Source organism: Salarias fasciatus, chromosome 16 (genome assembly GCF_902148845.1).
Source record: "Salarias fasciatus chromosome 16, fSalaFa1.1, whole genome shotgun sequence".
Classification (NCBI taxonomy): domain Eukaryota; kingdom Metazoa; phylum Chordata; class Actinopteri; order Blenniiformes; family Blenniidae; genus Salarias; species Salarias fasciatus.
Window position 1 is genome coordinate 6215319 of NC_043760.1, and position 26442 is coordinate 6241760.

Sequence of the window (26442 nt, forward strand, 5' to 3'; positions counted from 1 at the left end):
TCCCGCCAACAAAAGAGCATCACACACTCATACTATACACATTTAGGGAATATAGTTTGTCAATCGGGGCTCATTTAAGGCAACGCCTAAAATACAGTCTTCTTTCGTTTTTCCCCCTCAGAATTTCAGCTTCAGTCATTTCAAAAAAGCAATCATTCCTTCGTTTTCTTCTCAAAAGACTTTGATTTTATTTGATTGAATGTGAATTCAACATTTTTTTTTAAACATATATTCAAATCTTTTCTCTGATGATCCTAATCCTAATCCAGGCCAACACTACAGTAAACACGCACTGCTGCTGCTCCATATGTTTTATAGACAGCATATCAGCATCAACACGTTTTCTTGTCAGTCAATAGAGACACACATTTGGGGAGGGAGGGCTAGTTTGGAGCCAGAGCCTGCCTTAGCACCAGTTCTCTGTGTTTCCACTGCCTCGACTGCGGCTCCAGGCTCTCAAAACTGGTGCTAAGGGAGCACCACCTCCTCGCTGGGCCAGCGCAAAGCACTTATACCTCATCGGCTGGGGGCAGGGTTATCGTGACTTTTTTGGAAACCAACCACCATCTTGAAAACTACAGCAGAGAGAATTTGTTCATTTTATTAATTCGCAATGGGCAAAATATTCATGCAGCGGTGGCCTGAGGCTGAACCCAGAGCTTCCTGGTGGTCTACAACCAAGGTCCAAAAAAAGTTTGAGGGAAAGTGTTCGATAAAATGCAGAGGGGGATTGCTGCAGCAGGACACTGGCACAGCAGAGCCTCCACCAGGCTTCAATTAAATTAACAAGTTGAAAAAAAAATACCATAGCGCCTTGCTGAATAAATGAGCAGAGGCGGGAAAATGACAAAACAAAACTGTGTCTTTAAATCTGAAAAAAAAAAAAAAAAAGGCTGATTGGGTTTGGACCCTGGGTGGGAGGCAGGAATTCATCTCATGAGGCACAATGGCTTTATATATCATACCGATACAGTGTTTTGTGATTACAACAATGCTTTGACAAATTAACTTTGAAAATGGAAAAACAGCCCGTTCTGAAGAGTTGTGAGACTGAAACTAACTAAGCACCAGCAGCCAGCAGTCAGCCAGCACCAGGTTCTTGTTGGTGGAAAAGGGGGGGAGAGAGGCAGAGAGGGAGAGAGAGAGGGAGAGAGAGTGAGGGAGAGAGAGAGGGAGAGAGAGGAGCGCACAGTGAGGGAGCGTCGACGTGGGATCGTTTCCCAGCGTGTCTCGGCAGCACACTCTCCTTCCATCCGTCCGTGGTGGAGGACGCTGCCTGCCCGTGTGTGGGTGTTGTTTTCTCCTCCCCGGCTTCCCTCGGCGCGCTCGGCCACTCGGATTTACAGTTGCGGGTGAGAACCGGCCGGAGGATGGACCGTCTCCTTCCGCTGCATCTCATTTGGCTGCTGCGCGTCTTCAGCGCCGTGTCCGCCGCCACTCACTGTGAGTAGCTCTGACCGCGTTCACCTACAGCTCACCTCCACCCGGCTCACACCACACACACTCACACACACACACACACACACACACAGAGGTTTTTTCCCCCTGAAACAGCCGAGCCGCGGCTGCGGGGCTCCTGGTGGAGCAGGTGGAGCAGCACCCTTCACTTGGAGCTGATGTGACTCCACTACTAACCGCCAGCACAAGCTTTTACTTGTTTTACTGGGTCTCCTGTGCAAAACGCGCCGTTCTCGTGCGGTGGAGGTGAAGCAAACAGGTTCATGAGTTGCGTTGGGGCGTGTCTGCTGCGTTTCTCCACATGTCCCCTTGTTGGTCCTGTCGGGAGCTTGGTGAGAGTGTGTGATGAGAGTGTGTTTTGCTGCTCAGAGCGGCGGGCTGACCGCTCAGCTGGAGGACGGCTGTCCACACGAATAACCACATCGGCAAGTTTCCTCCGCCGCTAGAGGGCGACGTTGCGCCAGCAGGAGACGCCAGAGACTGATCGCACCTGTCTTACATTTAACCCAAAATACCGTTTAGAGAAAACAACACGCATTCACAGCCACACTGGGTCTGCAAAACTTACAAGCTCCACATTAGTGCCATGCTATTAAAAATCCCTCACATGCACACACAGCTTCAATCTCTTTGTTGTTTTCAACGAGCATTGTCAAAAAAATGACAGTGACGCTCATTTTACAGGTTAAATAAAATAATATGCAGCACAAATTCATTTGAAGTCCACCATCAGATTTCACTCACCCCTGCTTTTTGTGTTTTAGAAGGTGAATAGATGTGGCATTTACTGTTACTGAGATGATACAAGAAAAATTTAATTAATCTTGGATGTACTAGAAGAATGGAATGTTATTATTAGTATTATTATTATTAGCATCATCTATTTTATTCATCTCAATTTGCAAAATAAAAGGTAAAATAATATGAATAACCAAATTAATCTTGGCTATGAAACCGTCATAGGTAAAATTATTTTTTAAAAGTTGCAGGCAGTCATCCTATTTGTTTCGAGTGAAGTAGTGATCCCTGGCCTCTTTTTTAAATGTTTCACGCATTGAATGTGAAAACTGAAAGACAGACCGCTCGAGCATCCAGACCTCTGTTTTAGTACTGATTTCAATACAATTCCTGCATCTGAAGAACCCATTTCTCTTCTAATTGTCCATCCAAATGAAGGCTTTACACGCCCACGTCGTACAAGATTTAGGTTTTGTGAGAAGTTTTGCATGACGGCTTTCAGCTCTGGACCAAAGCCATACATGAGGATAAATGTCACAATGCTATTTCAGTATACACACAGTTTGAATTTACTTAAATATATCACATGAAACTGATTTCACATCATTTTAATGTTTTTCATGCCTGTTTTTATTTGAAATGCACGAGTGGATTTCTTACAGCCTGCCGATGTCTGGAGAGTTGGACATAATTCCTGTTCATTGCAGGTCCTATATATCAAATTTATCACAGCCAGAGCAGAAATGTGCACTCGATAAACTGAAGTACAAGAGATAGTGCAGAGGAAAAAAACCGAAGGAATACAGTAAAGCTCAGCAGGCTAGTCCCACAATGCAAATCTTCACAGCATTCCACTAGATTTAAAGTTAAATGTTCCTATTTATTCAGAAGAGATGATTCCTGTCACTGTTAAGTACTGCTTGTAGTCTGTGGGGCTCTTACTGGTGATGTTTTTTCTTTTCTTTTTTTTTTGTGGGTTGATTTTACTGTGAAAAAAAATCCCCAGATAAGAAATGTGTGTTAAACAACTGTAGTAATGACAACAATAAAACAGCTATATGTGGGTAGGTTTCATGTGGGAGTACTCGGCTCCTGCCGCAGCAGTGGGAGGAGCGCTGGTTTTCCCAGCACATTATTTGATATGGTAAATGGGTCTAGGATGCCCAGCAGCTCCAGCCTGTGAGGAAACACAGCAGGTCATTACAGCTGCTCAGTTCATCCCACATGCCTCCGCAATGTGAACTCCTCACAGTTTATCTGTTTCGCTGCAGCATTCAATATTTAACTTCATCGCCTCCGACAATATTTACCTTCAGTTTTGTCGTCATTACGAAGTGCCAAGTCGTGCCTGTATGTAAGTCAGTTCTGGCCTACATTTTTTATCTCTGGAGCTGCAAGGGGACTTTAGCAAGACTCAATTTTGGAGTCTCAATTCAAATTTCGCATGCAAAAGCCCTGTGGAGTTTTCTTCTCTTCACAAACTCATTTTCTGTTTACCCACTGCTTTTCTCACGAAAACATGTTCTGTTCTGAAGACTCAACAAACATGCAAAATACCTTTTGTGGCTTGAAAAACCACTTGGGGAACAAATTAGGACACAAAAAGAAGCCTTTGAACAGAACTTCAGTCGTGTGTTAAACAGCTGGCTCTTCTCGTTATGATCCCCACAGTGAGGCATGGTGGCAGCAGCATCATGCTATCGGGCTGCCCTACGGAAGTGTCTGTCCATCCATCCATCCACCTATCCATTTGTCCATCTGTCCATCATCCATCTTTTTAGTCATCAGTCCGTTCATCCATCTTTTTATCCATCTGTCCATCCATCTAGCTGCCCATCCATCCATCCATCCATCCATCCATCCATCCATCCATACATACATACATACATACATACATACATACATACATTTATCCATCCATCTTTCCTTTAATCCATCCATACGTCTTCTTTTCATTCATCCTTCCATCCATACATTTTTTTAATCCATCTGTACTTCTATCCATCCATCCATCCATCCAGGACTCTGTCCATCCATCCATCCATCCATCCATCCATCTGTCCTTTCATCCATCCATCTGTCCCTCTGTCCATCTTTAGACCATCCACCCATTTGTCCATACATTCATCCATCCATCCATCTTTTTAGTTATCCATTCATCTATCCATCCAGGACTTTGTCCATCATCCATCCATCCATCCATCCATCCATAATTCATATTTCTACAGTTCATTTACCGATATCGTTTATTTGCGGTGAGGTTTTCATGTGTTTGTTGTCACTGCAGCTGTAGATTGTGACCCCTTCTACTGTCAAGTACTTTCAAACTTCTTTCTGAGTCCATGCTGAGTTTTTCCACCAGCCCCTAAAATCTTGCGATGTGGGACACCCAGGCAGACAGCTTCCTTATCGGTGGCCCAAACCTCCCCAGCTGGCTTCATTTGATGTAAAGCAGCGGCAGCCCCACTCTGACCTCCGTCTGGATGTTTAAGCTCCTCACCCTATCTCTGCGAGCCCAGACTCTGCAGAAGAAACTCATTTCTGCCACGGCCGAGCAAGGTCCATCACCGAGATTGAATGCAAGTCAAAAGCTTACATTACTGCTGATACCACACCGGTCCACCTCCCGATCTCACAATCCATTTCACCCGCCCTTATTAACAAGACCCCGGGATGGTGGAACTTCTCCAGCACCTCACTCCCAACCTGGCAGATTCATCTGTCATGTCATAGTGTAGAACCAGGTCCTGGTGACTTGGCGCTAATTAACATCAGCCTCAGCCAATGCTGAAGGCTGCAGTTTTACATTGGGTCAGATTACAAGATTCTATATAGAGATTCTGTATAAAGCATGGTACAATGCAAGCAGACTTTCAGGTTGTGTTGTTTTGTTCATGATCTATTGAGCACATTACCATGAGTTTAGCCTCTGTGTAGCTCTGGCACAGCCTGGATTTGTCCACTTAAAAAAACAAAAACAGAAACTGTGCAATGCACTGAAAATATGTTATTGCAACATTAGTAGTCCCAGTTCAACATTTAAAGATCACAAACATGCAAAGGTTCTTCTTCTTCTTCATGTTGTGATTCAGATTTCAGTTGGAATTAAAATCTGGTCTGTTTAAACAGACAGATATAAAGAATTTTTTTGTGAAGAGATCAGAGCCGTGCTCCACTTACAGCATGGGCAGAGTTGAGCGATGGGCGGTAAAAAGCAGCGAGTTTTCCATCAGTTAAACCCTGCAGACCCTCCCAGGAGCCTCCGAACCACACGCCTGTAAGCCTTCGGTTCTGCCTTGTCATGGACCACACTCAGGAAATGTCTTAAAGAGCTGCAATCATGGCAAGTGTATTTGTAATGGGAGTGCTTTCTATGTTAAAAAACAGGAGATAATGGAGCCTTTCCTCAGATGACTTCATGTCTTCTCCATCAGCACTATCTAATCTGCTGTTGGGAGCTTGCCCGAGAAATGTTCACAACCCGAGCAGCCAAGCACATTTTATCCTTTTTTTCCTTCTGCGAAGCTGTGGAAGCCTGTGTTTTACATTTTTAAAGAGGCGGACATCCACCGTGGCGTAGATTAAACTGGAGCTACTGTAGCTGTGGAAGTTTTCTTCAAACACTCGCACAGTCCACTGCTTCCTACAGTTAGATTTTAAAGCAAAAGATTTAAAGTATCTTCACAAAAAAGGTCACATAATGAGGCTGGTAAAATGGCCAGAGCCACTAATTAAAGGAAACAAAAGAAAGTTTTGATGAGAATAATAATATAAAACATTTTTAGGAATGAGAATTTTGTGATTTGTCTGCAGAACCTTTGGCAGCACTGACAAACTCAGAATATCTGTTCTATCCATCTGGAAGCTCCCTGCTTAGACCTGCCGACTGCTTGTTTCTTAGACTGTGTTCAAATAAATGTGCATGTGCAGGAGAATCATTCCCCCCGGTGGCACCAAAAGTTTGCAGTTGGATTTAGATTCAGCCTCATTGCTGGCCAGCGTGGTTTGAGCGGAAGCTCTCGGGTGTTTGAGCAGGCTTGCGGGTCTTTCGAACTGTCGGTCGTTTCTTTTCCGATTGTTCTTGTGTGCTGCTGGATACGATGTTCACCTCGAACTGAGTTCTTTTGCTGGCTGGCACATATTTCTCCTAAATGTCTTGGTTAACCTTGGATTTCATCAATGGGCTGATCCATTCAGTCTCTCAGTGCCCTGCAGCATATTGGTGCCTCCAATATGATTTACTCTGAGAACGCTGGGCTTCATTTGATGGACTTTAAAACAAATTGCCTGTTTTCCTCAAGAGCTCTGCTTTAGTTTCATGTGAAATTTGAAATCAGGATCAGTGGCGATTGCCTCGTGTTTTATTAATGTTCTTGGGCAGCTCTTCTGTCTTTTTATGAAACAGATGAAAAAAAAACTGCAGAAAGCACTTTATCTAATTTACACTTCAGAAATATGCTTGGGGCCTGATTGACTGAGATCCTTTATAAATTGTATGCTCATGCAAATATCCTGCGCTCTCAGGTTGTGTGTTTAGTTGGTGCATCATTTCTTCAGTCCCCTCAAAATAAGCACAGTGGAGTCAGAATCAAACAGCAAATAAATCAAGTGGGAAAAAATGTGAATCGAAAAACAAAATATTTTCAACATAGACTAAACTAAACTTAAGTGTGCAGATGAATGCTGTAGGGATCCAATTTTGGAAATAAGCATGCATGTACAATGTCATTTATATGTCTCAAACCTTCAGTAAATCAGGACGTCAGTGTTGCTCCAGTATTGTGGACGGATGCTACGATTACCCACTCCACCGTCCCTTCACGCAGTGCAGTCGTCTAAAGTTTATAGTGAGCTCAGAGCAAAAAGGGTCGAGAAAAAAGTGTTGGCAACAGCAAACTTCCTGAGTTTCAGCCGCCTCAGGTCACATCAGGTCCAGGTGAAAAGCTGAGCTTTATATTGTATAGGATTATATTTAAGGAGCAGCTGCAAGCATTTGTTTTTGCTGCCCTCCAAGTGTAGCATTAGACCAGTTATAAAACATTTTGATTACGCTTCATTGGTTCATTATCGCTAATTGTGGAGATCTGTTAACTTCTGTATGCCCAGCACTATGTATTGTCAACACAGCGGAGGCTGTGATGAGGCCGCCCTCTGTCAGACTGTGGTACAGGAGCCAGCCTGTGAGCCTCGTATGCGGATCTTTTGCCGGGGAATGAGTATGCGTGAGAGGTGGTGTCAGCACAGCTGAGGTGATTCAAGTGGAGTACACAGCTTTTTGTGAGGAGTGTGAAGAACTGCGGTCAGCCCTGAGGGGAAGTGTGGATCAGTCAGTCACCGGCTCCTCTGCTTCGAGCTAAACTTTGTCACACTGTCCTGACTGATCACTGACAGTTCGCACGATAACACAGAAAAGCTGAGTGGGTGGGAGAAGACAGCAGCTTGTATGGGAAGAAAAAGACATTGTGGGAAATATTTGTCCTTTTGTCAGCACATCATTGTGTCTATGTGTGTGTATGTATGTACGTGTGTGTGTGTGTGTGTGTGTGTGTCAGCATACTGTGCTGGAAGCCTGACATTGTTTGCTCTTTTGGTCTGTCTCTGCTCTCTGGAGGCGGCCATGACACCGGGCCTGTGTTGGGCTAGAGAAGCCGTTTATGTCAGTGATGTAAGCCAATGAACTGAACTAAACTGACAGCTGCATTACTCATTTATGGCACTGCTGTGCTTCTCAAATGCATCCAGTGATGAGAATTGACATGCTGCGCTGAGATGAAATGGTGAGATGCTCCTGGAGGACATGCGGCCGCTCTCATATTTACCTCTTAGCAACAAAAGGCAGGGAGCGGGCATCTGTCATGGCGGCTCCTGGCGGCCTTGTGTCAGGTGACACGGATAATGGCCACATCCTCTCAGAGGATGTCGTCCTGTTGCTTTCCTTCCATCTTCGCAAAGACACGGGCAGAGTTACTTAGTGCTCCTTCTCTGCCCTGGAGAAGCATTTGATATGGACCCTGAGAGGCTTTTATCTCGGGCTTTACCTTGTAGTTTTACTACCACATGATTGACAGCACAGCCGCATTTTGCAGCTGCATGTTTCTCTCTCTGCACATCTGTGTGGCAAATTACAGGTCTTGTAGTTTCCTCAGATAAAGAAAGTTGCTTTTTGTTCACTTTGGTTTCATGACAGCTTCCTTGATGGGTTATAAAAAGAATTCATACTGCCAGTCAAAACTTTTTTTATGGTTTTTAGATGGATAAATGACAGTGTGCAGCGCACCGTATGCAGGCGCTTTCACTGAACCTCTTTCATGTGCTGAAATTGCTTAGCACTCAAAGTACCACCTGATCAGAAGAGTTAATATATTACACATGAACATGAATACTATATATATATATATATATTTTTTTTTTTTTTTTAATGGAGATTGTTAACTTTTTTCTCTGTAACTGAAATAGCACCTAAACCTTTCTGATGAATGAATTAAGAGGAGCTGGAGGAAGTGGAGATCTGCAGACTGTAGAGCAGCAACGGGCCACTTGGATTGTTTTGAAGGAAAAGACCCATTTTCATGAAGGCAAAATGTGATGAAAGCTCTGACCATATGGAATGTGCTGTATGTGCTAGCATTTTTTTTTTGTTTACTGATTTTACCCTGTCCTTTTCATGAATACATGGGTGTTTTTCAATTTTATGTTTTTCACACAAAAGATTATTTAATATTGTAGCGCTCCAAATCCTTAAAAAAAAAAACCTTTTCAAACCAGAGTCTTTGGAAGCATAACCACTCTAACATCCCAAAATAATATAATAAATTTGGAAATTCATGACATCATTCAAAATGGCCGCCTCCGTGATGAATCACTGTTCACCTCGGTTATTTTCGTAGTGGCACCTTTTAGCTCGTCCAGGGGGCCATTAGACAGGGGTGAATTTCGAGCGCTGTGTTGCTGTGACTATGCATTAATATCAAGTCATTTCAGGTGAGAATAACTTTCCTCCCATTTCCTGTTATACACCTCAGTTTGTTGAATTTGCCTCCTGGGTCTCTGGTACTGGACGTACAATCGGGCCACCTCTTGGCCACATGTCGACTGTATGAAGGAAACTGCAGACAAGTTCAGCACTGTTCGTGTGTCATGGTAGTTAGAAATGCAGATGCAAACTGTTTATTTCCATGACTTTATGGTTTTTAATTATTATATCTTTGGACATATGAATTTACGTTTTCATGGAAACAGCCTTTGGTTCATTATTTATTTTTCTCTTTGAATAGGAGCTTGGTAATCGGAGGCCTGTGGCTATTTAGTGGTCTTTCTATACATTTATTATATTCAATTAAATGGTGCTTCAGTGATGATCAGCATCTGCCGCAGTCGTCCTCGTTCTGCGCGGCAGAAACAGCTCTGCTGCGTGGAGGACGATACCCTGTCATCATCATATTAGTGGCTCCTATTGACAAGCAAATGGTCAAACTGCTTTCCATGCTGAGAGGTCACGCCACCAAATCACAGTTATGGCAGGGATGTGTTTTCTGCTTATGATTTTTGGGCATTTTGACTGAATTCTATCTCACTAACGCACAGTCCAGTAATTTGCTAAACACCTGGTGGGAGCAGTTATTCACCAACATTTCTCATGCAGAAAGAAATGGTGTTTTTGCCGGGGAGTGTTTGTCAGGGCAGATTAATTCATATTTCCTGAGTGTGGATTAATCACACAGTGTGTGTTCACAGTAATGAAGAAATCTGTCATCCAGTGTTACACTGTTGTTTTACTCACTCACTGGTGTGTTTCTAACACTTTCTGGACAGCAGTGTTTCCTGCTAGCCCAGTGGAATGAGGCACCTCCTCGTTTGAGAGAAAATTAGCGAGGCACGTTTTGATCACATTATCAAACAGCTGTGAAAGTGAACTAAACTGCAGCCTGAGTGGAAAAACACTGACAAAGTGAATCACTGCATACCAACAAACTGCTCAGGCCCCGTCTCTGTCCATTCATCCGTCCTCCACAACACTTCATTCAGTTCAGGGTCACAGGCCGCAGTCAATCCCACTAACAGTGTGTGAAGGCAGGTTCACCCAGACTTGTGAGCAGTCTGTCACGGGACACACACATACACACACGCTCTCACACGCACTCACATTCACACCTCTGGGTTGTTTTTAGCCACTAAATCAACACAGGTTTGTCAACTCCAGAAGCCACAAATTCACAGACAGAACATATTATTTCTGCACAGAAAGGTCTGGACTCAAACACATGATACCTTCTGACAAGGACAGAGTCCAAACCACTGCACCACTGCACTCTTCTCTGTTTAACATGGACTAAATAGTGGAGCTAGAACCTCACACACGGCTGTAAAATGTGAAAGTCGCAGTTACATTGTAATTGCATTTAATGTCGAACACACACGTTCACACACACACACACGAAAACCTCTTGCCTCGTAGTTTTTGTTAAACTTATAATTTACACCTTTTTTAAAGAAACATTTGCATAACAAAGAACAGGGTAATAATATTAAAAGCATCAGCAAGATTATTAATAATAAACAGGAGAATTACAATAAAACTAATTTAAAAACAAACATTTTTGAAAAAGAGCTGATTGCAAAATTACTATGGGGGGGTCTCAGGATGAATTGCAAGTCTGCATCACAATGAAAGTATCACAATGTTAATGGCAGTTAATGTTTATCTCTTTCAGTGGCTGAATACACACAATGCTCACTATCATTTTTGTTAGTTGTTGGTTGAAGGACAGCAGTGTGAAAGCAACTTTTCTGCTCAGATGTAGAACATCAACTAAGGATTAGGAGTGTTAGTTAGAATTCAACAGCTCTTTTCCAACAAAGCGTACATTTCCTACCATTTACTACGCCATCATCTGCATACGAGGAGAACCTTTCTCCAATGCAGATGCCAAGTGGACCTGTAGCATGAAGAAGAACAGAGAAAAGGAGCTTTACAACATGACAGAAACACAGCAGCATCTAGTGGCCGGGCATGCAAACCTTAGTGCTTTCTCATGTCTGTACAGTGATAGTTGTCAAAACGTTGTCATGTGAAGGTGTAACTCTCTCAAGCGAAAATAGAAAAATGATACTGGTTCCTGCCGATTGTTGAGATTTAGACCGTGTCATTTTTTTAAATGTTTTTTTTTTTTTACCTTTGATTTAGAGGCATCGGATTGCAAACGAGCTTTTAAAACACATCACCACACGCAAATCTGACGAGGAGAATCATTCCTGACAACATGAGGACGGCAGAGAAGGCGACACTCAGTAGGAGTTGTGGGTTTTTCTCCCGCTGTGAGGTTTTTCTGCGATCTGTTGGCTGGACGCAGCGGGGGCTGTCATTACTGTGCCTCTGCCTGACATGGCACTCTTCACCGTGTGTCTGTGGGAGGAATCCTGTCGACTCCCCTCACAGCTGGCGGAGCATGCAGCTCCGGCATCCATCATTTATAAGCCAGAATCTGTCACCGCAGCAGCTCCGCTCAGCACCCTACCTATATGTTGTTTTATTTACTTAAACTTTCATGCTTTAAATTAGCTCAGTGAGCAGGCGCTTCACAGCTAATTATTTCCCGCTCGTTGGGTGTTTGAGCAGAGGCGGCACGCAGTTTCACAGCAGCCACTCAAGGAGCTGCTGCTGCTGCTGTGCATATTCATGAAGGCCTGATAAATGTATCAGGAGGTAAATGAGGCAGAGCCGAGTGGGACGGTGACACTGACACTTCTTGGATTTGAACAAGCGGCACATGAGACACAAAGAACTCGGGAGAAAACTCAGTCCAAACATCCAGCGGCGCTGCCGAATTAACTATGTGCCCAGATGAAAAGATAAAACCAATGATGGCAGACTAAAATATACACCGTGAATTACAGTCCACGCTGCGATATACATGTGTTAGATTTTGCGGAGCATATTTTACGGCATCACAGTGAATGACAAAGTGGGATTTTTCTCATTCTGTGTCATTCTGATTTGTTCAGATTCTGAGCATCACCGTTTTCTCGAAAGGATTTCTTCTGCTTCAGCCTTCAGACACGTTCCCTCTCAAGCTTCAAGTTATCTTTTTGACATGATGCTGAATTCAGAACTGAAATACTGACTGGAAGCTCTACAGTCACCCAAACCAGGACATTTTTACCACCGTGTTTCTCGGCCGGTATGAGCGTACTCTCCTGTCTAGTTGTGTCTGGTCTGCACCCAACACGCCTATTGTTAGTGTGCCAAACAACTCTCTTTGATTCATCTGTCCAAGGCACGTTATTCTGCTCTTGGACTACATTTGTTTGGGCAGTCTGCCACGGATAGACAGCCATTCGAAATATGCCCTACTTGCAGATAATTTCCCTCGCTGTGGAGATTTCAGTTCAGATCATTTGGAGATCTTTTTTTAAATCCTTCGCCAAACTCCAAAAGCATCCACAACCTTCATCTCAAAGGTGTCGGAGAGCTCTTCAGAACTTGGCGCAGTGACAGCTCACACATGAGGAGCACAGCAAGCATCCCGCTTGTGTTATGGATTTCAAGATGTGAAATCATGTGTTACTTGTTTGTTGGCTATTTTAGATGTATATTAACCTGAAATCAGTTATTTTTAGCATGACCTGCCAATAATTCTTTGAGGAGCACACGCTCCAGGAGCTGCTACTACTGCGTTTGTTTCCACGCTGAATATTGAGGGGAACAAATGAGCTTTCTTTCAGCGTTTTCGTCTGGTCAATTACCAAACCTGGTGAGACAAATTTCCATAACCACATCATCCTCCGTTCCCCAGCTGCTGTTGAGATTACACACCTCAGCATACTTCATTAAAGAGCCGCGTCTGCTTCAGGCTAATGTGATAGAAAGATTTCAGGAGGCATCATCTGTGATCGACTCGGAGCTGGAGCAGTGTGAGTGGCGGCGAGAACGAGCAGCAGGATCGAAGAGGCTCGAAAAACAGCAACACATTCTGAAGCACAGCAGAAAAAACACCTTCCAAGATCGATCCTCAGAAGATCCTCCAGAATGTAGGTCAAAATGGACGAGCTGTTAGAGAAGGAGCTCAACCGACGACGAGAACATAGACTCTGCACTTTTTATATACACACACACGCACGCACACACTGGGCTTCGTGATGGGATCCCATTCAGGATCAGTTTCAGTCCAGTCCCTTTCTTCAGCTGTTCACGTTTCTTTGGAGCATGAATCATTTCCATCCCAGATCGTGGTCGCCGTGGTGATGGAGGCGCAGTAGGAGAGTGAGGCGAGGCTGGAGGTGGAGGTTTTAAAAATAAAATTCTCAGTATGTATGCCATCATAACACTGTTAATTCTTACACACACTCACACACTGAAGACTGTTTCAGAAAAGATGAACAGTTTGATGTTCTACAGGAACCAGCGATGTCCTGCGGTGCGCTGTCGTGAAAAATTCATTATAAAAAAAAAAACCTTTCCATTGTAATACACACACAGAAATGGAGTGTATTATACGTTGTTCATCTTTGAAGAAAAACCAAAATGTCACCTGTGAAACACTAAACCTTTAAGATGGTTATTTGCATACAGACACATCCAACAGGGGTGTACCAGCAGGTTCTCTCAACCCAGGGTGTGTGTGTTTGTGTGTGTGTGTTTGTATGTGTGTGTGTGTGTGTGTGTGTGTGTGTGTGTGTGTGTGTGTGTGTGTGTGTGTGTGTGTGTTTGTGTGTGTGTGTGTGTGTGTGTGTGTCATTTTGGCAGATTAACTGTCTAACTGCATATCAAAAGCTGTTTTGCCGTCCCTGCTAATCTGCGAACGATCGGGTTGTTTGGGATTAACTGATTCAGTTCACTGGATATCAGCTCGGATCGAGCTGTGTTGTCAGGAAAGTTCATCAGGGACACAGCAGCAAAAGATTAAAAAAAAAAAAAAAAAAAACCTGCAGCATCTTGTTTATGTAGACATCAACTTCAGACTCGGAGGTTTGTAGAGAAGCAGCGCAGTGTTTTGAACTTGGCTGCATTTATATTGTGCATCCAAAAATCAATATGTTCGGCCTGAACAATTTTTCTGCCTCAGTGTATTTGTAACTTACAAAAATCCTCTTTGAACCGGCTGCTTTTGAATCAGTTTTTGCTTTTCTTCTTTCAAAAGAACCTCACATATGGTGACTGGTAGGCCTGAATGCACCATAATAATCCACATTGCCGTGAACATATTTGGATGTAGAATACGCAGTCACTCCATTGACTGGGTGCAGCTTCAGTGAGCCAGTTGTTACATCTGGAAGAAGGTTCAGTCTGGCTCTGCACACTGTGGGCCACACTGACCAAGACTGATAAAGCATGCTAAATTGCACACTCACACAAGACATTGCACTCCTGGTTTGGGTGCATTTAGTTGTGCATTGGCTGATTTACTGAGAATAACCCCATGAATGACATCAGGAGCATTTAAATGAGGTTTTGCATACATTTGACCCTTTCTATGCTAGATTGGTGGCGCGTTGAGTGCTCACAGCACTAAAATATTTAGTTGGTGGAAAAAGGCATCGAGCAGTTCTGCAGCAAATAAATCTGATTATGATAATAAACAGCGCAAGACAAAGGTAACCGTTGCAGCACCCCCGATTGCAATGAGGGGCTCGTTACTGGGCAAGACTGATGAGACACAAACATCAGACTGAGGCGTGCTGAAGCACAGGGAGAACTGAAACATGCAGGACACCGGCCCTCGAGGCCGCCAGACTCTCCAGACCCCGTCTCGACCGTCTACGAAATCAATGGAAACCACATTCATCATGTCATTTCACTTCAGGGTCAGATGAACTGAAAGGAACTCTCTCAGGTGCACCGAGAAACCTTCTGTGATGGAGGGAAAGAATGAAGTGCGGACGAATGCTTTCATTTATTACATCTGTTTTTCTGCAAGCGAGTAATTCACGTCAACATTTTAAAGTCCCAGCCCACCGAGACTCACCAGTTTCTGCTGTCTGCATTCTTATTAATCCTACAGCGGCTCTAAATCCAGCTCTGCACCTCGTTTGCCAACATCAGTAAATTAAAGGAGCGCGCTGTTGCTTCTTGATTACTTATTATGTTGTAAAAACTTGTCTCATTATTTTGAATGCATAAAGCAGTTTTTTTGTGGTTTTTATCAGTGATGTATGTTGTAGTGAGCACGGCTGTGCTGCTGTCCTCCCAGCACATGAACAGCGGCTGCACAGCACGCTGGTTTATTTTGAAATGTGAACGGCCACTTCTGCAGCCTCACCATGGGGCAAAGCTGACTCACGTGCACACCAACGCACGAGAGAATCTGCCGAGGCCGCCACTTTTCCTTTCCAGAGACGTCAAAACTGCACCGATGTTTCGTCTCATTGAGCGACTTTAGAATCCTTTTTTTTTTTCAGTCAAGAAACAAAATGTATTTTTTGTTCAAAACAAATATTGGTTACTAATATTCAGAATTCAGGAAGGTGTATTCTAGCTTCATCTGAACACGTTTTCCGCACAGCAAGGGGCGATTTCTTTGAAGTTCAACTTGTACTCTCAGTCCAAATGTACATCTGCGCTCAGTCAAAATACTAGATTATTGATGCCACAGCCTAACGTTATGCTGTAACTCCTACACACACACACACACACACACACACAAACACACACACACACACACACACATGCATCATCATTCAAATGGATCGATTGTTTCAAGTTGTATGCAAACCTTGTTTTATTCGTCTCAGTTAGTTGTGCTGAAGTTTATTTCTGTACTTCTGACCACAGTGGCTGTGTGTCCTCTTTGCTCAGACTTTTTGTTTGTAAATTTTAGGGGGGATTTTTTAAAAATTCTCTAAAATGTTTTGGGTTTTGCTCAGCTTGTCCTGCGGGCCGTTAATATTTATAATGAAGAGCTGCATGAGCCACTGGCATTATTCCCATGTACCTACAGTGTGATTTTGTTTATTGCATGAGAGAAATATATTTCTGAGCAATGGGCTGCTGCTGTTTCTCTTTTCACTGAAGCATGTTGTGAGGTATTATTTATGTTTTCATCATAGAAAAATTTCACTTTAAACAGAAAAGGAACATTTTGAATAATAAATGTCTGGTTTATAAAGCTACTTTGTCATCTTTGAGTGTGTTTGGGTATTTTTGCTGTATCTCCAAGAGGCTGGGTGGAGTGTGCTCTTCTAGGGTTTTCAGAATACGACCAGTTAATCTTAAATGAGCACTGTGTGTTAGATTCATCCAAGTGTTTTACAATGGAGAACAGTAAACTGTTTAGAGCACCTACACTAATAGTTAATTTAGTAAAATCGTAAAACATTATAATTCGGATTTACTGGGATTATATTAATTAGCAGTTAACTGCGCCCTGGTGTTTTTTTCTTTTCTTTCTTTTTTTTTTTCTTCATAAAACCTGCTGATTGTGAACATGCTGTGCGTTAAATCGACTCAGGTAATCCCCAGTATATTCTTCACTGGAAAGCAAGGAAGCAAAGACAGTTTATCAGAATCACAGTTTGTTAGTGGGGCCGATGGTGGAGGAAGTCAGCGATGATTAACTGTCAGAGAAGAACGATGCAGTGTTTGGTGGCTCCTCTTTGACAGAACGAGCTCACCGCGGTTTTCCACAGCGGATGCCGTGTGCCTGGTCTTTCTTTGAACTTGCTCGGCGCTCCCGCCTCTGGCTTCGGCTCACAGATCCGTTTTAAGTGCTGCGAAGCTGCAGAGGTGGGAGGTGGGTGGGCTCGCCAGTCTCTGCGTGTTAACAGGAATCATTTCAGCCGACGCGGGGGAAACAAAGACCGAGAGAGTGGTCCTTGAATTTGCAGAATAAACAGAGGGAGAGAATAGTTTTAGTGCGCAATTTATTTTTATCACAACACTATCTCAGAAGCTGAGAGGTGGTTAAATGTTTATGTGCGTTTAGCCTTCACTCCATTTAGCAGCAGGAGTGCGACACATGATTCATCTTCAGTCTGTAACGAGCCGCCGAACAAAAGGACGAGCGTTTGAAGGTTGAGGAAAACAATGACACGCCGTCCCAGCCGTCAGCGGCAGCGGCGGCGGCGCGATGCGGCTCCTCCTCCACCTCCGATCCATTAGAAAGAACTGTAATCAATACGTGAGTGCGACGGGGAACCTGTGTCAGATTCACAGCCGCTGTCAGACCGAATGAAGAGTGATCCAGACCTGCTCTCGGTGGGATCGGATCCGGGTGATCTCACGGGCCCAGGAAGTCTTCCTCCACGTTCGCTGTCGGCCGTCTCCCCAGATGTTGACTCTGGAATTTGAAACGTTGTGAAATTAAAGATAAAAACCCACATTGCCAGTTTTCATTACAGTAGCAATCCCTTGCTGATGATTGCGCTCGTCTTATTGGCACGGTCAATAGAAAGTGGGTGTTGATAATCCGCTAAAACCCTCTGCCTGTAACACCGAAAATAAACACAGGGAATAACTTGTGGACTTCACAGCTATTTCAGGCATATTCATTACACTGTATAGATCATAAACTGGTGCAGTGTCTTATGTGAGCAATACAGCTGGAAATGGAAAAGGCCTCCACTGGCGCCACATTCATCAAAATAGATTTTCTCTGCTCTCTGGAGGCCAAGCAAAAATTATTGCTCTAAATAGCCTGATATCATGTATCCATGGGTTTTTTTTCTCTTGGTAAATAACTCATTACAAACAAATAGCCTCATATTGTGCACACCGACCCTGCAGAGTCGCCGTAATTCTCAGACATATGTGAAAGCTAATATAGAGAAGTGGATTTCAGCCTCCTCTCATTCTCGGTAATTGCTGCATTAAAAAGGCTGATGTATTAGCAGGGTTACAAACAGTAGAAACAAGAGCTGAAGACAGAATGTGAAATTTAATCTCCGAAATTGTAAGATTTTTTTTTTCCCCCCGTCATTACAAGTGCTGCTGTTTACCATCCTCATTAAAAATTACCACATGAATCACACCAGAAGAAATAATGCCTCTGTGTGTTTTTTACAGTAAAATACTAAATCTCTAATAATAGCTAATAAATAATTCAAGAGCAAGAAGGTCAAAACAAAAGAAACCTCTTATTTTTATGCTTGTAATGAATGAGTGAATGTAACAAACATAAACTTCCTCCTGGTCAGCTCGGCCGCCATCGGGCCGTTCGCTGTGGTCTGTGGTCTTTAGAAAGTGAGAGGAAATGAGGCGATTGTGCTGTGCTGGCTTCAGGAGGCGCGTTTCCCTCTGGTGCTCGCACTCAGCAGTACTCCTCACTTGTGAGGCACATTTTTCTTCGACAATTCAAAGCATCGATTCGACCTGATGATCACGCCGAGATGACGCCTGCTGGTAATTCCAATTATTTCAGTTGTCAGAAAGATCTCTTTGTTGCTTGCATTTACACCTCCGACACAGTGTTGTTCTCCATAAAAAACCGAATCAGAATCAATACATCCGTCTCTTCGTGTTCTTTGACTCATCCAGATACGTTTCATACAGATCAGACCAGATCAAAAGAAGAGTCAGGTAAGGTTACTGAGCGATCACAAACGCACCGTCGGTGAGTTCAAGGATACCATTACGAGGACACAGAGCGGAATATCACTGCTTTATCAGCTTCAGCGTGTCTGATGTCGGTGTGGTGTCAACGCTTCATTTCAAAGGGACTCCGGGGTCAAATCGGTGTGAAACGGCAGGAAACTGACCTTTACCAAATGGATGCTGCAACGCTTCCTCTGGCCGATAGAAGAAAAGCTGTGACACTGACTGTCCATTGTGTTTGAGTGGGGCGTAACCCTACGATCTGCCGCGGTTCAGGGTCAACCCAAAAGCAGACTCAGTCTCACTCTGTCAAAATAAGGCAGGAAGGGACAAAACGGGTAAGAAATACAGACTTCACCCAGACGCACAAGAAGACCTGACACAGTCCAGCCCAGTGAACAATATTACAAAGTATTAAAGTTACAATATACTGGGGCTGAAACGATTCCTTTAGTGATTCGAGGAACTGGTTAACTGAAATGCCTCGAGGCAAAGTTCTGTGCCTGGAGGACAGGACAGCGGACGGGGGCAGGTCACGGCGGGACACTGAGGCCGGCTGAGCGCCGCAGCGAACCGCGACCACCGGCTGCCTCTGCTGGAGGTCGGCACTTTCTTTCTCACTCTTTTCTTTATCTAACTGGTGCTTCGGGCCCTTCGCACAGAGAAACATCAATTGTGTTTCTTTTTAAGTACTTCTTCATTGTTGGTGGTTTGTTAGAAAATTACGCAGAAAATAAAATGCTGCTGTGAAACGTATTATTAATACTGTACCACACACACACACACACACACACACACACACCTTTAACTGATGTCATACTTACTATTACTGCTACCATACTGTAAAAATAAGCTTGAATAATTTAATGATTCATTTTTAATCCGATTACTCGATTAATCGTCAGGATAACTGCTAAAAATAATCGAACACTGCAGCCCTACAAAATGCACATTCATTACAAATGTTTATTGAGTGCAAATTCTGTCTAATTTCTCCAGCAGCCTCTTTGCAGGAAAGTTAAGCTAGCTCATTAGCAGTGATAGCAGCGTTTGCGTTCGTGATAAACTGTGAATATGAATCAATGAAGACACACAAGCTGCTCGAGCTCTATCTGTGTCAGACACAATATCAGATCTGCTTTTTTTTCTTCCCAGAATGTGAAAAATGAAATGTTTTCAGAACGTGCTTCCCCTCGCCCTGTAACAACGGGAACATTGTGGAGTCGGGATTACAGGTTATTGTGCTTTCATTTAAATGGTCGGCCCAATTAACATCAAGCCAGGCCGCTTATGGCCCCTCAACTGAAACTGGAGAATCACTCTGACACCCCTGAATTAAACATTTACAAAATGACAGACTGGAGAGTGCTCAACAAAAAGTGGAAAACACTAAAAAAAAAACCTGCTGAAGTTGTGTGAAACAGCAGCAGAACAGCAGTGATTTCTGTAAAAGCCTGGTCACTGGATTACACTCAGTGACACGAGGATGATATTATTAGTGAGACTCAGAGTCATTAATCTGCCTTAATCGCATTAAAAGCTGCATTTTGATGCACACATCAAGTCGTGTTGCATTAGTGACAGGAGGTGGTCTCGGCTGGCAGGGACACCGTTTCCTGTGGAAATGAGCCCCAAAGTGGCCGGATCAGCATCAAGGCTGCAGCCAGCGCCATTAGCACTTCAAATAAAGTTCAGCTCCTCGCAGCGTCTCGGATTCAGCAGGTTCGGGTCTGAGCTCGGCTGCGGGCCCGCTGAATGTCCGGCGTGTGGCCTCAGGCCGAGGGCCAGGGAGGCATTGTGTTGTGTTGTGTCGGAGAGCCGCAGCGAGGGCAGAACGGCCGGTGTACAGCTCCACACTTTGCTTTTGGCAGCCGTTTTCTGGTTATTGTTCAGGAGAACTTAACACAGATGCGCTCCACAGCTATTTGAAACTCGACATGCCAGTTTAACCCAAACTGCAAAGTACTTTCATCACCTCCATCGCAGCCCGGATGTGAAGCCTCTGGTTTGAGCACATCCACTTTAGCCAGCTCAATCTGACTCTTCATGACATGCTTTCGCTAAATTTGATGAGTTACATTCGGACCACATGGCGGCATAGTCGACCTTCTGTCTGGAGTTTGCATGCTCCCTCTATTCCTCCAGGGTTTTTGTCCAGTCACCCTTCCCTCTCTTTCTGAATGACAGATGTGACCCTCGTCCGCTCGACCAGAAAGTCATAAAAATGTGTTTACAAGGCATCTGAAAGAAAAAGAGCCGCCTGGGATTCATTTCAACCTGGATAGAAGAACAAACATGTTTGTTATGTCCCCAAAACATTGCTGGTTGTTGCAGGAGGGGAGTCCGGTCGGCTGAAATTAAAGACCCCCTGGAGCAGGGTGCCGAACTTCAGGCGCAGGAGCCAAAACCCGCCTGACAGACGGTCAGACGGTGTCCCGGTGTGGACACGGGAGGATTTTGTGTTGTGAGAAAGCCATTTCTACCCTCTTCACTGGGTGCTTCTGTCAGAGCACTGCGACGCTGAGACCAGAGCTCAGAGAGCGAACGAGCATTAGCATCAGAACGGTGAATTTAATGATACATTTTTAATGCTTCTCAAAATGAAGTGGTACGTATTGATAAGTTTGTCTCTTCATCCACATGGCTGCACCCGTTGCTGCTGTTCAGCAGAGCAGACTGGTGAGAGCTCCGTGTTTGACCTCTGTGGGCGTGTCCCTGATGGTTAGTGTGTGAATGGAATAAGATTAAGGCCTAATGTTTTATGCAGCAAAATAGTGCAACACAAACACTGGCTACAAGTAAAAAAAAAAAAAAAAACATTAAAAAAAAAAGAAAATGTCCAAATGTTCCGAAGTAACTGGCCTGATAATAAACTGTGGACTTTTTCCTGAAGCTGCTGTTCTTTATCAAACCTGCTCATTATATCATCATTTTTATACAATAAATTCTGCTGTGGTTATTTTTCTTTTTCACTCTGTCACTCAAATCCAGCAGAACCGGAGGTTTTTTCTGCCGTACTGTAGCAGGACTGAAACGATTCCTCGAGTAATTCAAGTAATTCGATTACTAAAATGCCTCGAGGCAAAATTCTCTGCCTCGAGGCTTCGTTTAATTCACCATATGCGCAGTGCGCTCACTTCCGCTTTTATTGCCGTAAAGCGCCGCGCATGCAAGGCACGGAATGCAAAATGGGGCCGACGCCCCCTTTTCCCCCGTCGAGCACCCTGGCGGCCCGTCGTCAGGAGACGCTCGCCGTGAGCGGAGGACGTGGCGTCGGTCACAGAGTGGCCCGGTACGGGGACGGCTGAGCGCCACGGCGCCCTGTGACCGCCGGCTGCCTCGGCAAGATTTAGGAGCGTTCTCTCTCACTCTTGTTTTCTTCCTTGATTTCAGTGCTCGTTTTCAAGTACTTCTTACCCGGAGGTGCTTCGTGTTGTTAGAGAATGATGCAGAAAATAAAATGCTGCAGTGAATTTCTGCAAATTCACATTATTATTTATACTGTACCCCCCCAACACACACACACACACACACACACACACACACACACACAGCTCTGTAACTGCTGTCATTACAGTCACTCCATATTTGAAGGGGTGGAGTTGGGTGGAGCTGCAGCAGCACCAGCTGAAATGCAGGTTCAAAGCTGGGGTGTGAGACCCCTGAGAGGGACGCCAGAGGTGACAATGAGGGTCTGAAGTTTTTCCGTTCTGAGGTCGTCACAGCGAGATCTATACGTGAAAAGAAGAAAACTCCGGAGACTAACAGTCAATGAAATATTCCTTTTCAGGGAACCAAACTGGTTGTTCATTAAGCTGACTTTAAGTATTTTCTTTGTCATGTATTACTGCTAAATTCAATGATTTTTTTTTTTTTTTTTATCTGAATACTCGCTTAATTGCCAAAATAACCGATAGCTGCAGCCCCATACTGTAGCTGCTTTCTGTTGTCATACAGCGACACCGACAGGTCACTGATGGTACAGACTGATACATTTTCATCTAAATTCCTATCAAGCTGCTCCCACGAGATGAAATTTGCCCGAGTGGCTCCTGAACTGAGGTGATGATGGTGCTCAGACTGGAATAACGATGAAAACGAGAGTGACACGACTGGATCGTGAAGGTTTTTTTTCTGCTCCTCAGCAGATTCACTCTCTGACCTGGGATCGAACCTTTGTGTCCACCTCACCTCACTGTGGGATTTCAGTATTCTGCATCACATTATTTTCTCTCGTTATATTTGCAATCATCCTGACGTTCATCATACTTGTCTGTCATGGGTGATTTTTTTCTTGATTCCCAGCGTGCACTGCTTCCAGCTGCATCGTGAGGCGGGTTTGGACGTGGCTGCGCCGGCTCCTCCGAACAGTGATTGCTTCTTCCTCCATTCATGCTGTGAGAGAAAGCCTTGTCCTCATTCAGCCTGCAGTTTCCTCCGTTTGAGCGTCAGACTGTGACTCAGCCTCGCTGGGTAACATTTCAAATCAAATGCAGCGTCTGCGGCGTGCAGGGGAGCCGGCCTCCGTCAGCGGGCCGGGCTTTAAGCGGGGTTAATCAGCCGCTATCGGCGGCGGTCTTTGGACAGAAACACTCGGATTGCTGGAGGGCCAGCTCTCCACCACCGGCCCCGCCGCTCGGAGCGCCCAGCAGCTGAAGGAAATCTCTTAATCCGGGCCGATAATGAACAAAAATCCTGTTTAGTAAAATGTGTGAATGACGTTTGAATAATTAATGGCTGGCAGATGAGATGGGGAAGGCTGATTTCCATTCACAGGAAGCTGTGGAGTTTAGTGTTGTGATAAAATAGCTAATGATTATTAAACCAAAAGTTAAATCCTGCATGTATGAGATGCAGATTTAAAATGATTTTCATTTAACAACCCTGAAGCGCACCATTTACATCAAAACTGAAGGATCACTAGTCTCAGTGATTGTATAATTTTTTTTTTTTTTTAATGATAAAAGATGGAGACGTGTGAACGGTGTGATGATTATAAGTCTCCATCACAGATTGTTTCCGTTAAATTATTCTCCCAAATTATTCAGGAAAACATGAAGCGCTGAGTCCTTCCGATCTCGCAGCGTTGCGTGTTTTTTTTCATTTGGATTTTTAATCTCCTGATTTGACTGACTGAGCTACAGCTGCCACGATGCGATAGCGGGCTGTGAAATGTAGAAACGGAGGAAAAGTCCAGGTTTATCTTCAAACAGCTGAGCTGGCAGCATCGCATTACTGACTGTAAGAATGATGTTGGCCGGAGTTTCCCCGGCGGACTCGGACCTTTGGTTCGTGGGAGAAAGGTCGTCCGAAAACACGCTCTCATGTTCCTGATGAAACGTTTTAGCTCCTCATCATCACTGAAAAAGGCTGGACTCAAGACTGTTTTCAGCAACGCGTGGATCTTTGATGTCTGGATTATTTGATGTGGAGATAATAATCTGCCTGAAGTTGAAGCCGATGAAAACACTCCGATAAAGGGATTGGACTGTCAGATGCCTTCTTGAAAGGAAGGATTAAAAGTACAAAAAAATAAAACAAACGTGTCATAAAACAGATTATTCTGAATTTTATTCCGGATTGCATTCAGTAATTTTCCAAGATTGAAGTGATGCAGAAATAGTTTAAATATTGATCCTCAGCAGTTTTCATATCCAACAGGAATCATCGTGTATCAATAAACCTTGGTGTCTTCATGAATCGGTTGTATTCTGAGGCTTTTGGAGAGAACAAACAGTCCACTGCTCAGAATCCACAGACTCTTTAATTCCTCTGCTGAATCAGCTGCTTAAGCAGGACTTAAACCCTTCTTTTCTCTGCTGAACAATCCCTGAGATATATGATTATGCAAATCTGCATCAGTGATGAGAACTCGCTCACCGGTGCAGGAGAAATGCATCTTTTTTCTTTTTTTTTTTTTTCTAAACAGGTTGCTTACAAGAAGTGATCTGAAGTGTTTGCTGAATGTGACGTAGAGTTCACCCGTACGAGGAAAAGAAAAAACCCAAAGCAACAAAACTGAGGCGCCGCTTGAGGCGACTCCACAAACAGTGAATAAACCTTGAGAGGAGCCTGGGACGCAGGTGAAGAGCAGGTAGAGAGCGCCGTGCTCGCTTTCCACACGTCTGCATTGTAGCCGCTGAAGTGTGAATGGCCACTTAAGGCCGGCGCTTTATGGATCCCAGCGGTAGACGGCTGTTAAGTAGTGGTGCGTCATCCCCAGGACAGAGGAGGAGATGATTCAGAGCCGAGCGGCGAGCTGACGTCAGCGGGGATCAGAGCTTCTGAGGAGCGCGGCGGCAGACTCCGCTGCACTCTTCGGACATTATATATGTACCGGGGTCATCAGTAATTATTCATGCGGCTCGCAGAGACATGTTAATTGGTGTCTGTGGTTTCAGTTGCATTGTAATTCCCCGAGATTTGTGTTTTACGCCGTTCTGATGCCTGAGGAATAAAACTTACTCCACGTAATTACATCTCAGCCCTCGGCAGCGAGCTCCACGTCCTCCGCGGAGACGTGACCTGTTAAACAAAGACAATAAAGCTTTCCTGTTAGTCTTTTTGCAGGGGAGGTTCATCCGACGCTCCGGCAACGAGCTGCCCGTAATACAGTGACTGTGCTGGAAATTAAATGGAAAAAGTGGGGTCGCCGAGAGGACACGTTGTCTCTGTCAGCGTGGTTATTGAGATGAACCCTCTGACTTTGGGTGCTGTGGCTCAGCAGAGCTGGAAGTGTGCGAGGTTAATTGTCGAGGCCGCGTCTTTTAAGGCGGAGGAGTGCACTCCATTTTCCCTCCGAAGCTTTCAGGAGTTTTTCCTCCGTCAGCCTGCCTGTAAACACTCTCCCAGCTCTGTTTCCATGGCGCTGAAGTGCTACAGTAAACGGCTCTGTTTCTCAATCACTGGTATCGGCGAGCGCTTCCTCGAATTCAGCCTTTTGTTTGGGACTAATTGTCAGCCGATACCTTTGCTGCACTCCGAGTACTGCTGAGCTCGAGCCACCGGGCCCGGGTCTATTAATCCATGAGAGGGGATCGGATGAGGCTTTATTGACACCGGCCAGCAGTCTGGAGCCGGCGCCTCCAAACACTATCATTACGTCCCCAAATCTTCTCAACGCCGTGACAAATGAACGGCTGCAGCCTCCGACACACTCGCAGCTCTGCAGAGCAATGTGTCAACAACAATCCTCTGGAGAAAGTTCGGTCCTTTATTGATCGGGTGACTTTCATGTTTGTTTGGAATACGTTGATGGAAACCATGAAGAGTTTTAGAATTACAAAATTTCAGTTCAAGATCCAGTCCTGGGGTCTCGGGGCCGCATGGCGAGCAGTGGTTTGTGCTGTTGCCTCACAGTGATAAGATCCTGGTTCAAGTACTGTCCAATGCCTTTCTGTGTGGAGTTTGCATGTTCTCACTCTTTCACTAGCCTCCACTGATAGTCTGCAGTTTTCTCCAGCAGTCTTCCATTTCCTTCACTTTTTTGACATTTGTCGTCATTTTTCTCGATTTTTTTTCCCCTGACTTTTTTCTGACTCTTCTGACTAAACATGTTGACTGAACATGAAAACATCCTTTATTACAGTTTAAGAACATATTGTGAACATTGACGTCACTGTGGTGATCCAATTTGAGATATTGGAGCTTTAATGTATATGACCATCGACATATAGATCTTCCAAAATTAGATAGAGAAATGTCTAAATACAATATACAGT

At 44.3% G+C, this 26442-nt stretch overlaps 1 protein-coding gene across 1 annotated transcript in view; it reads left to right on the forward strand.

Moving 5' to 3' along the window:
• Nucleotides 1–1342: 1342 nt before the first annotated feature.
• LOC115402979 (contactin-associated protein-like 5) overlaps nucleotides 1343–26442 on the forward strand; it is a 146967-nt gene continuing 121867 nt past the window's right edge. Inside the window, exon 1 of the mRNA XM_030111694.1 lies at nucleotides 1343–1443. Within this exon, the coding sequence (XP_029967554.1) occupies nucleotides 1371–1443 (73 nt within the window). The 5' untranslated portion in view covers nucleotides 1343–1370. The remainder of the gene's footprint in view (nucleotides 1444–26442) is intronic.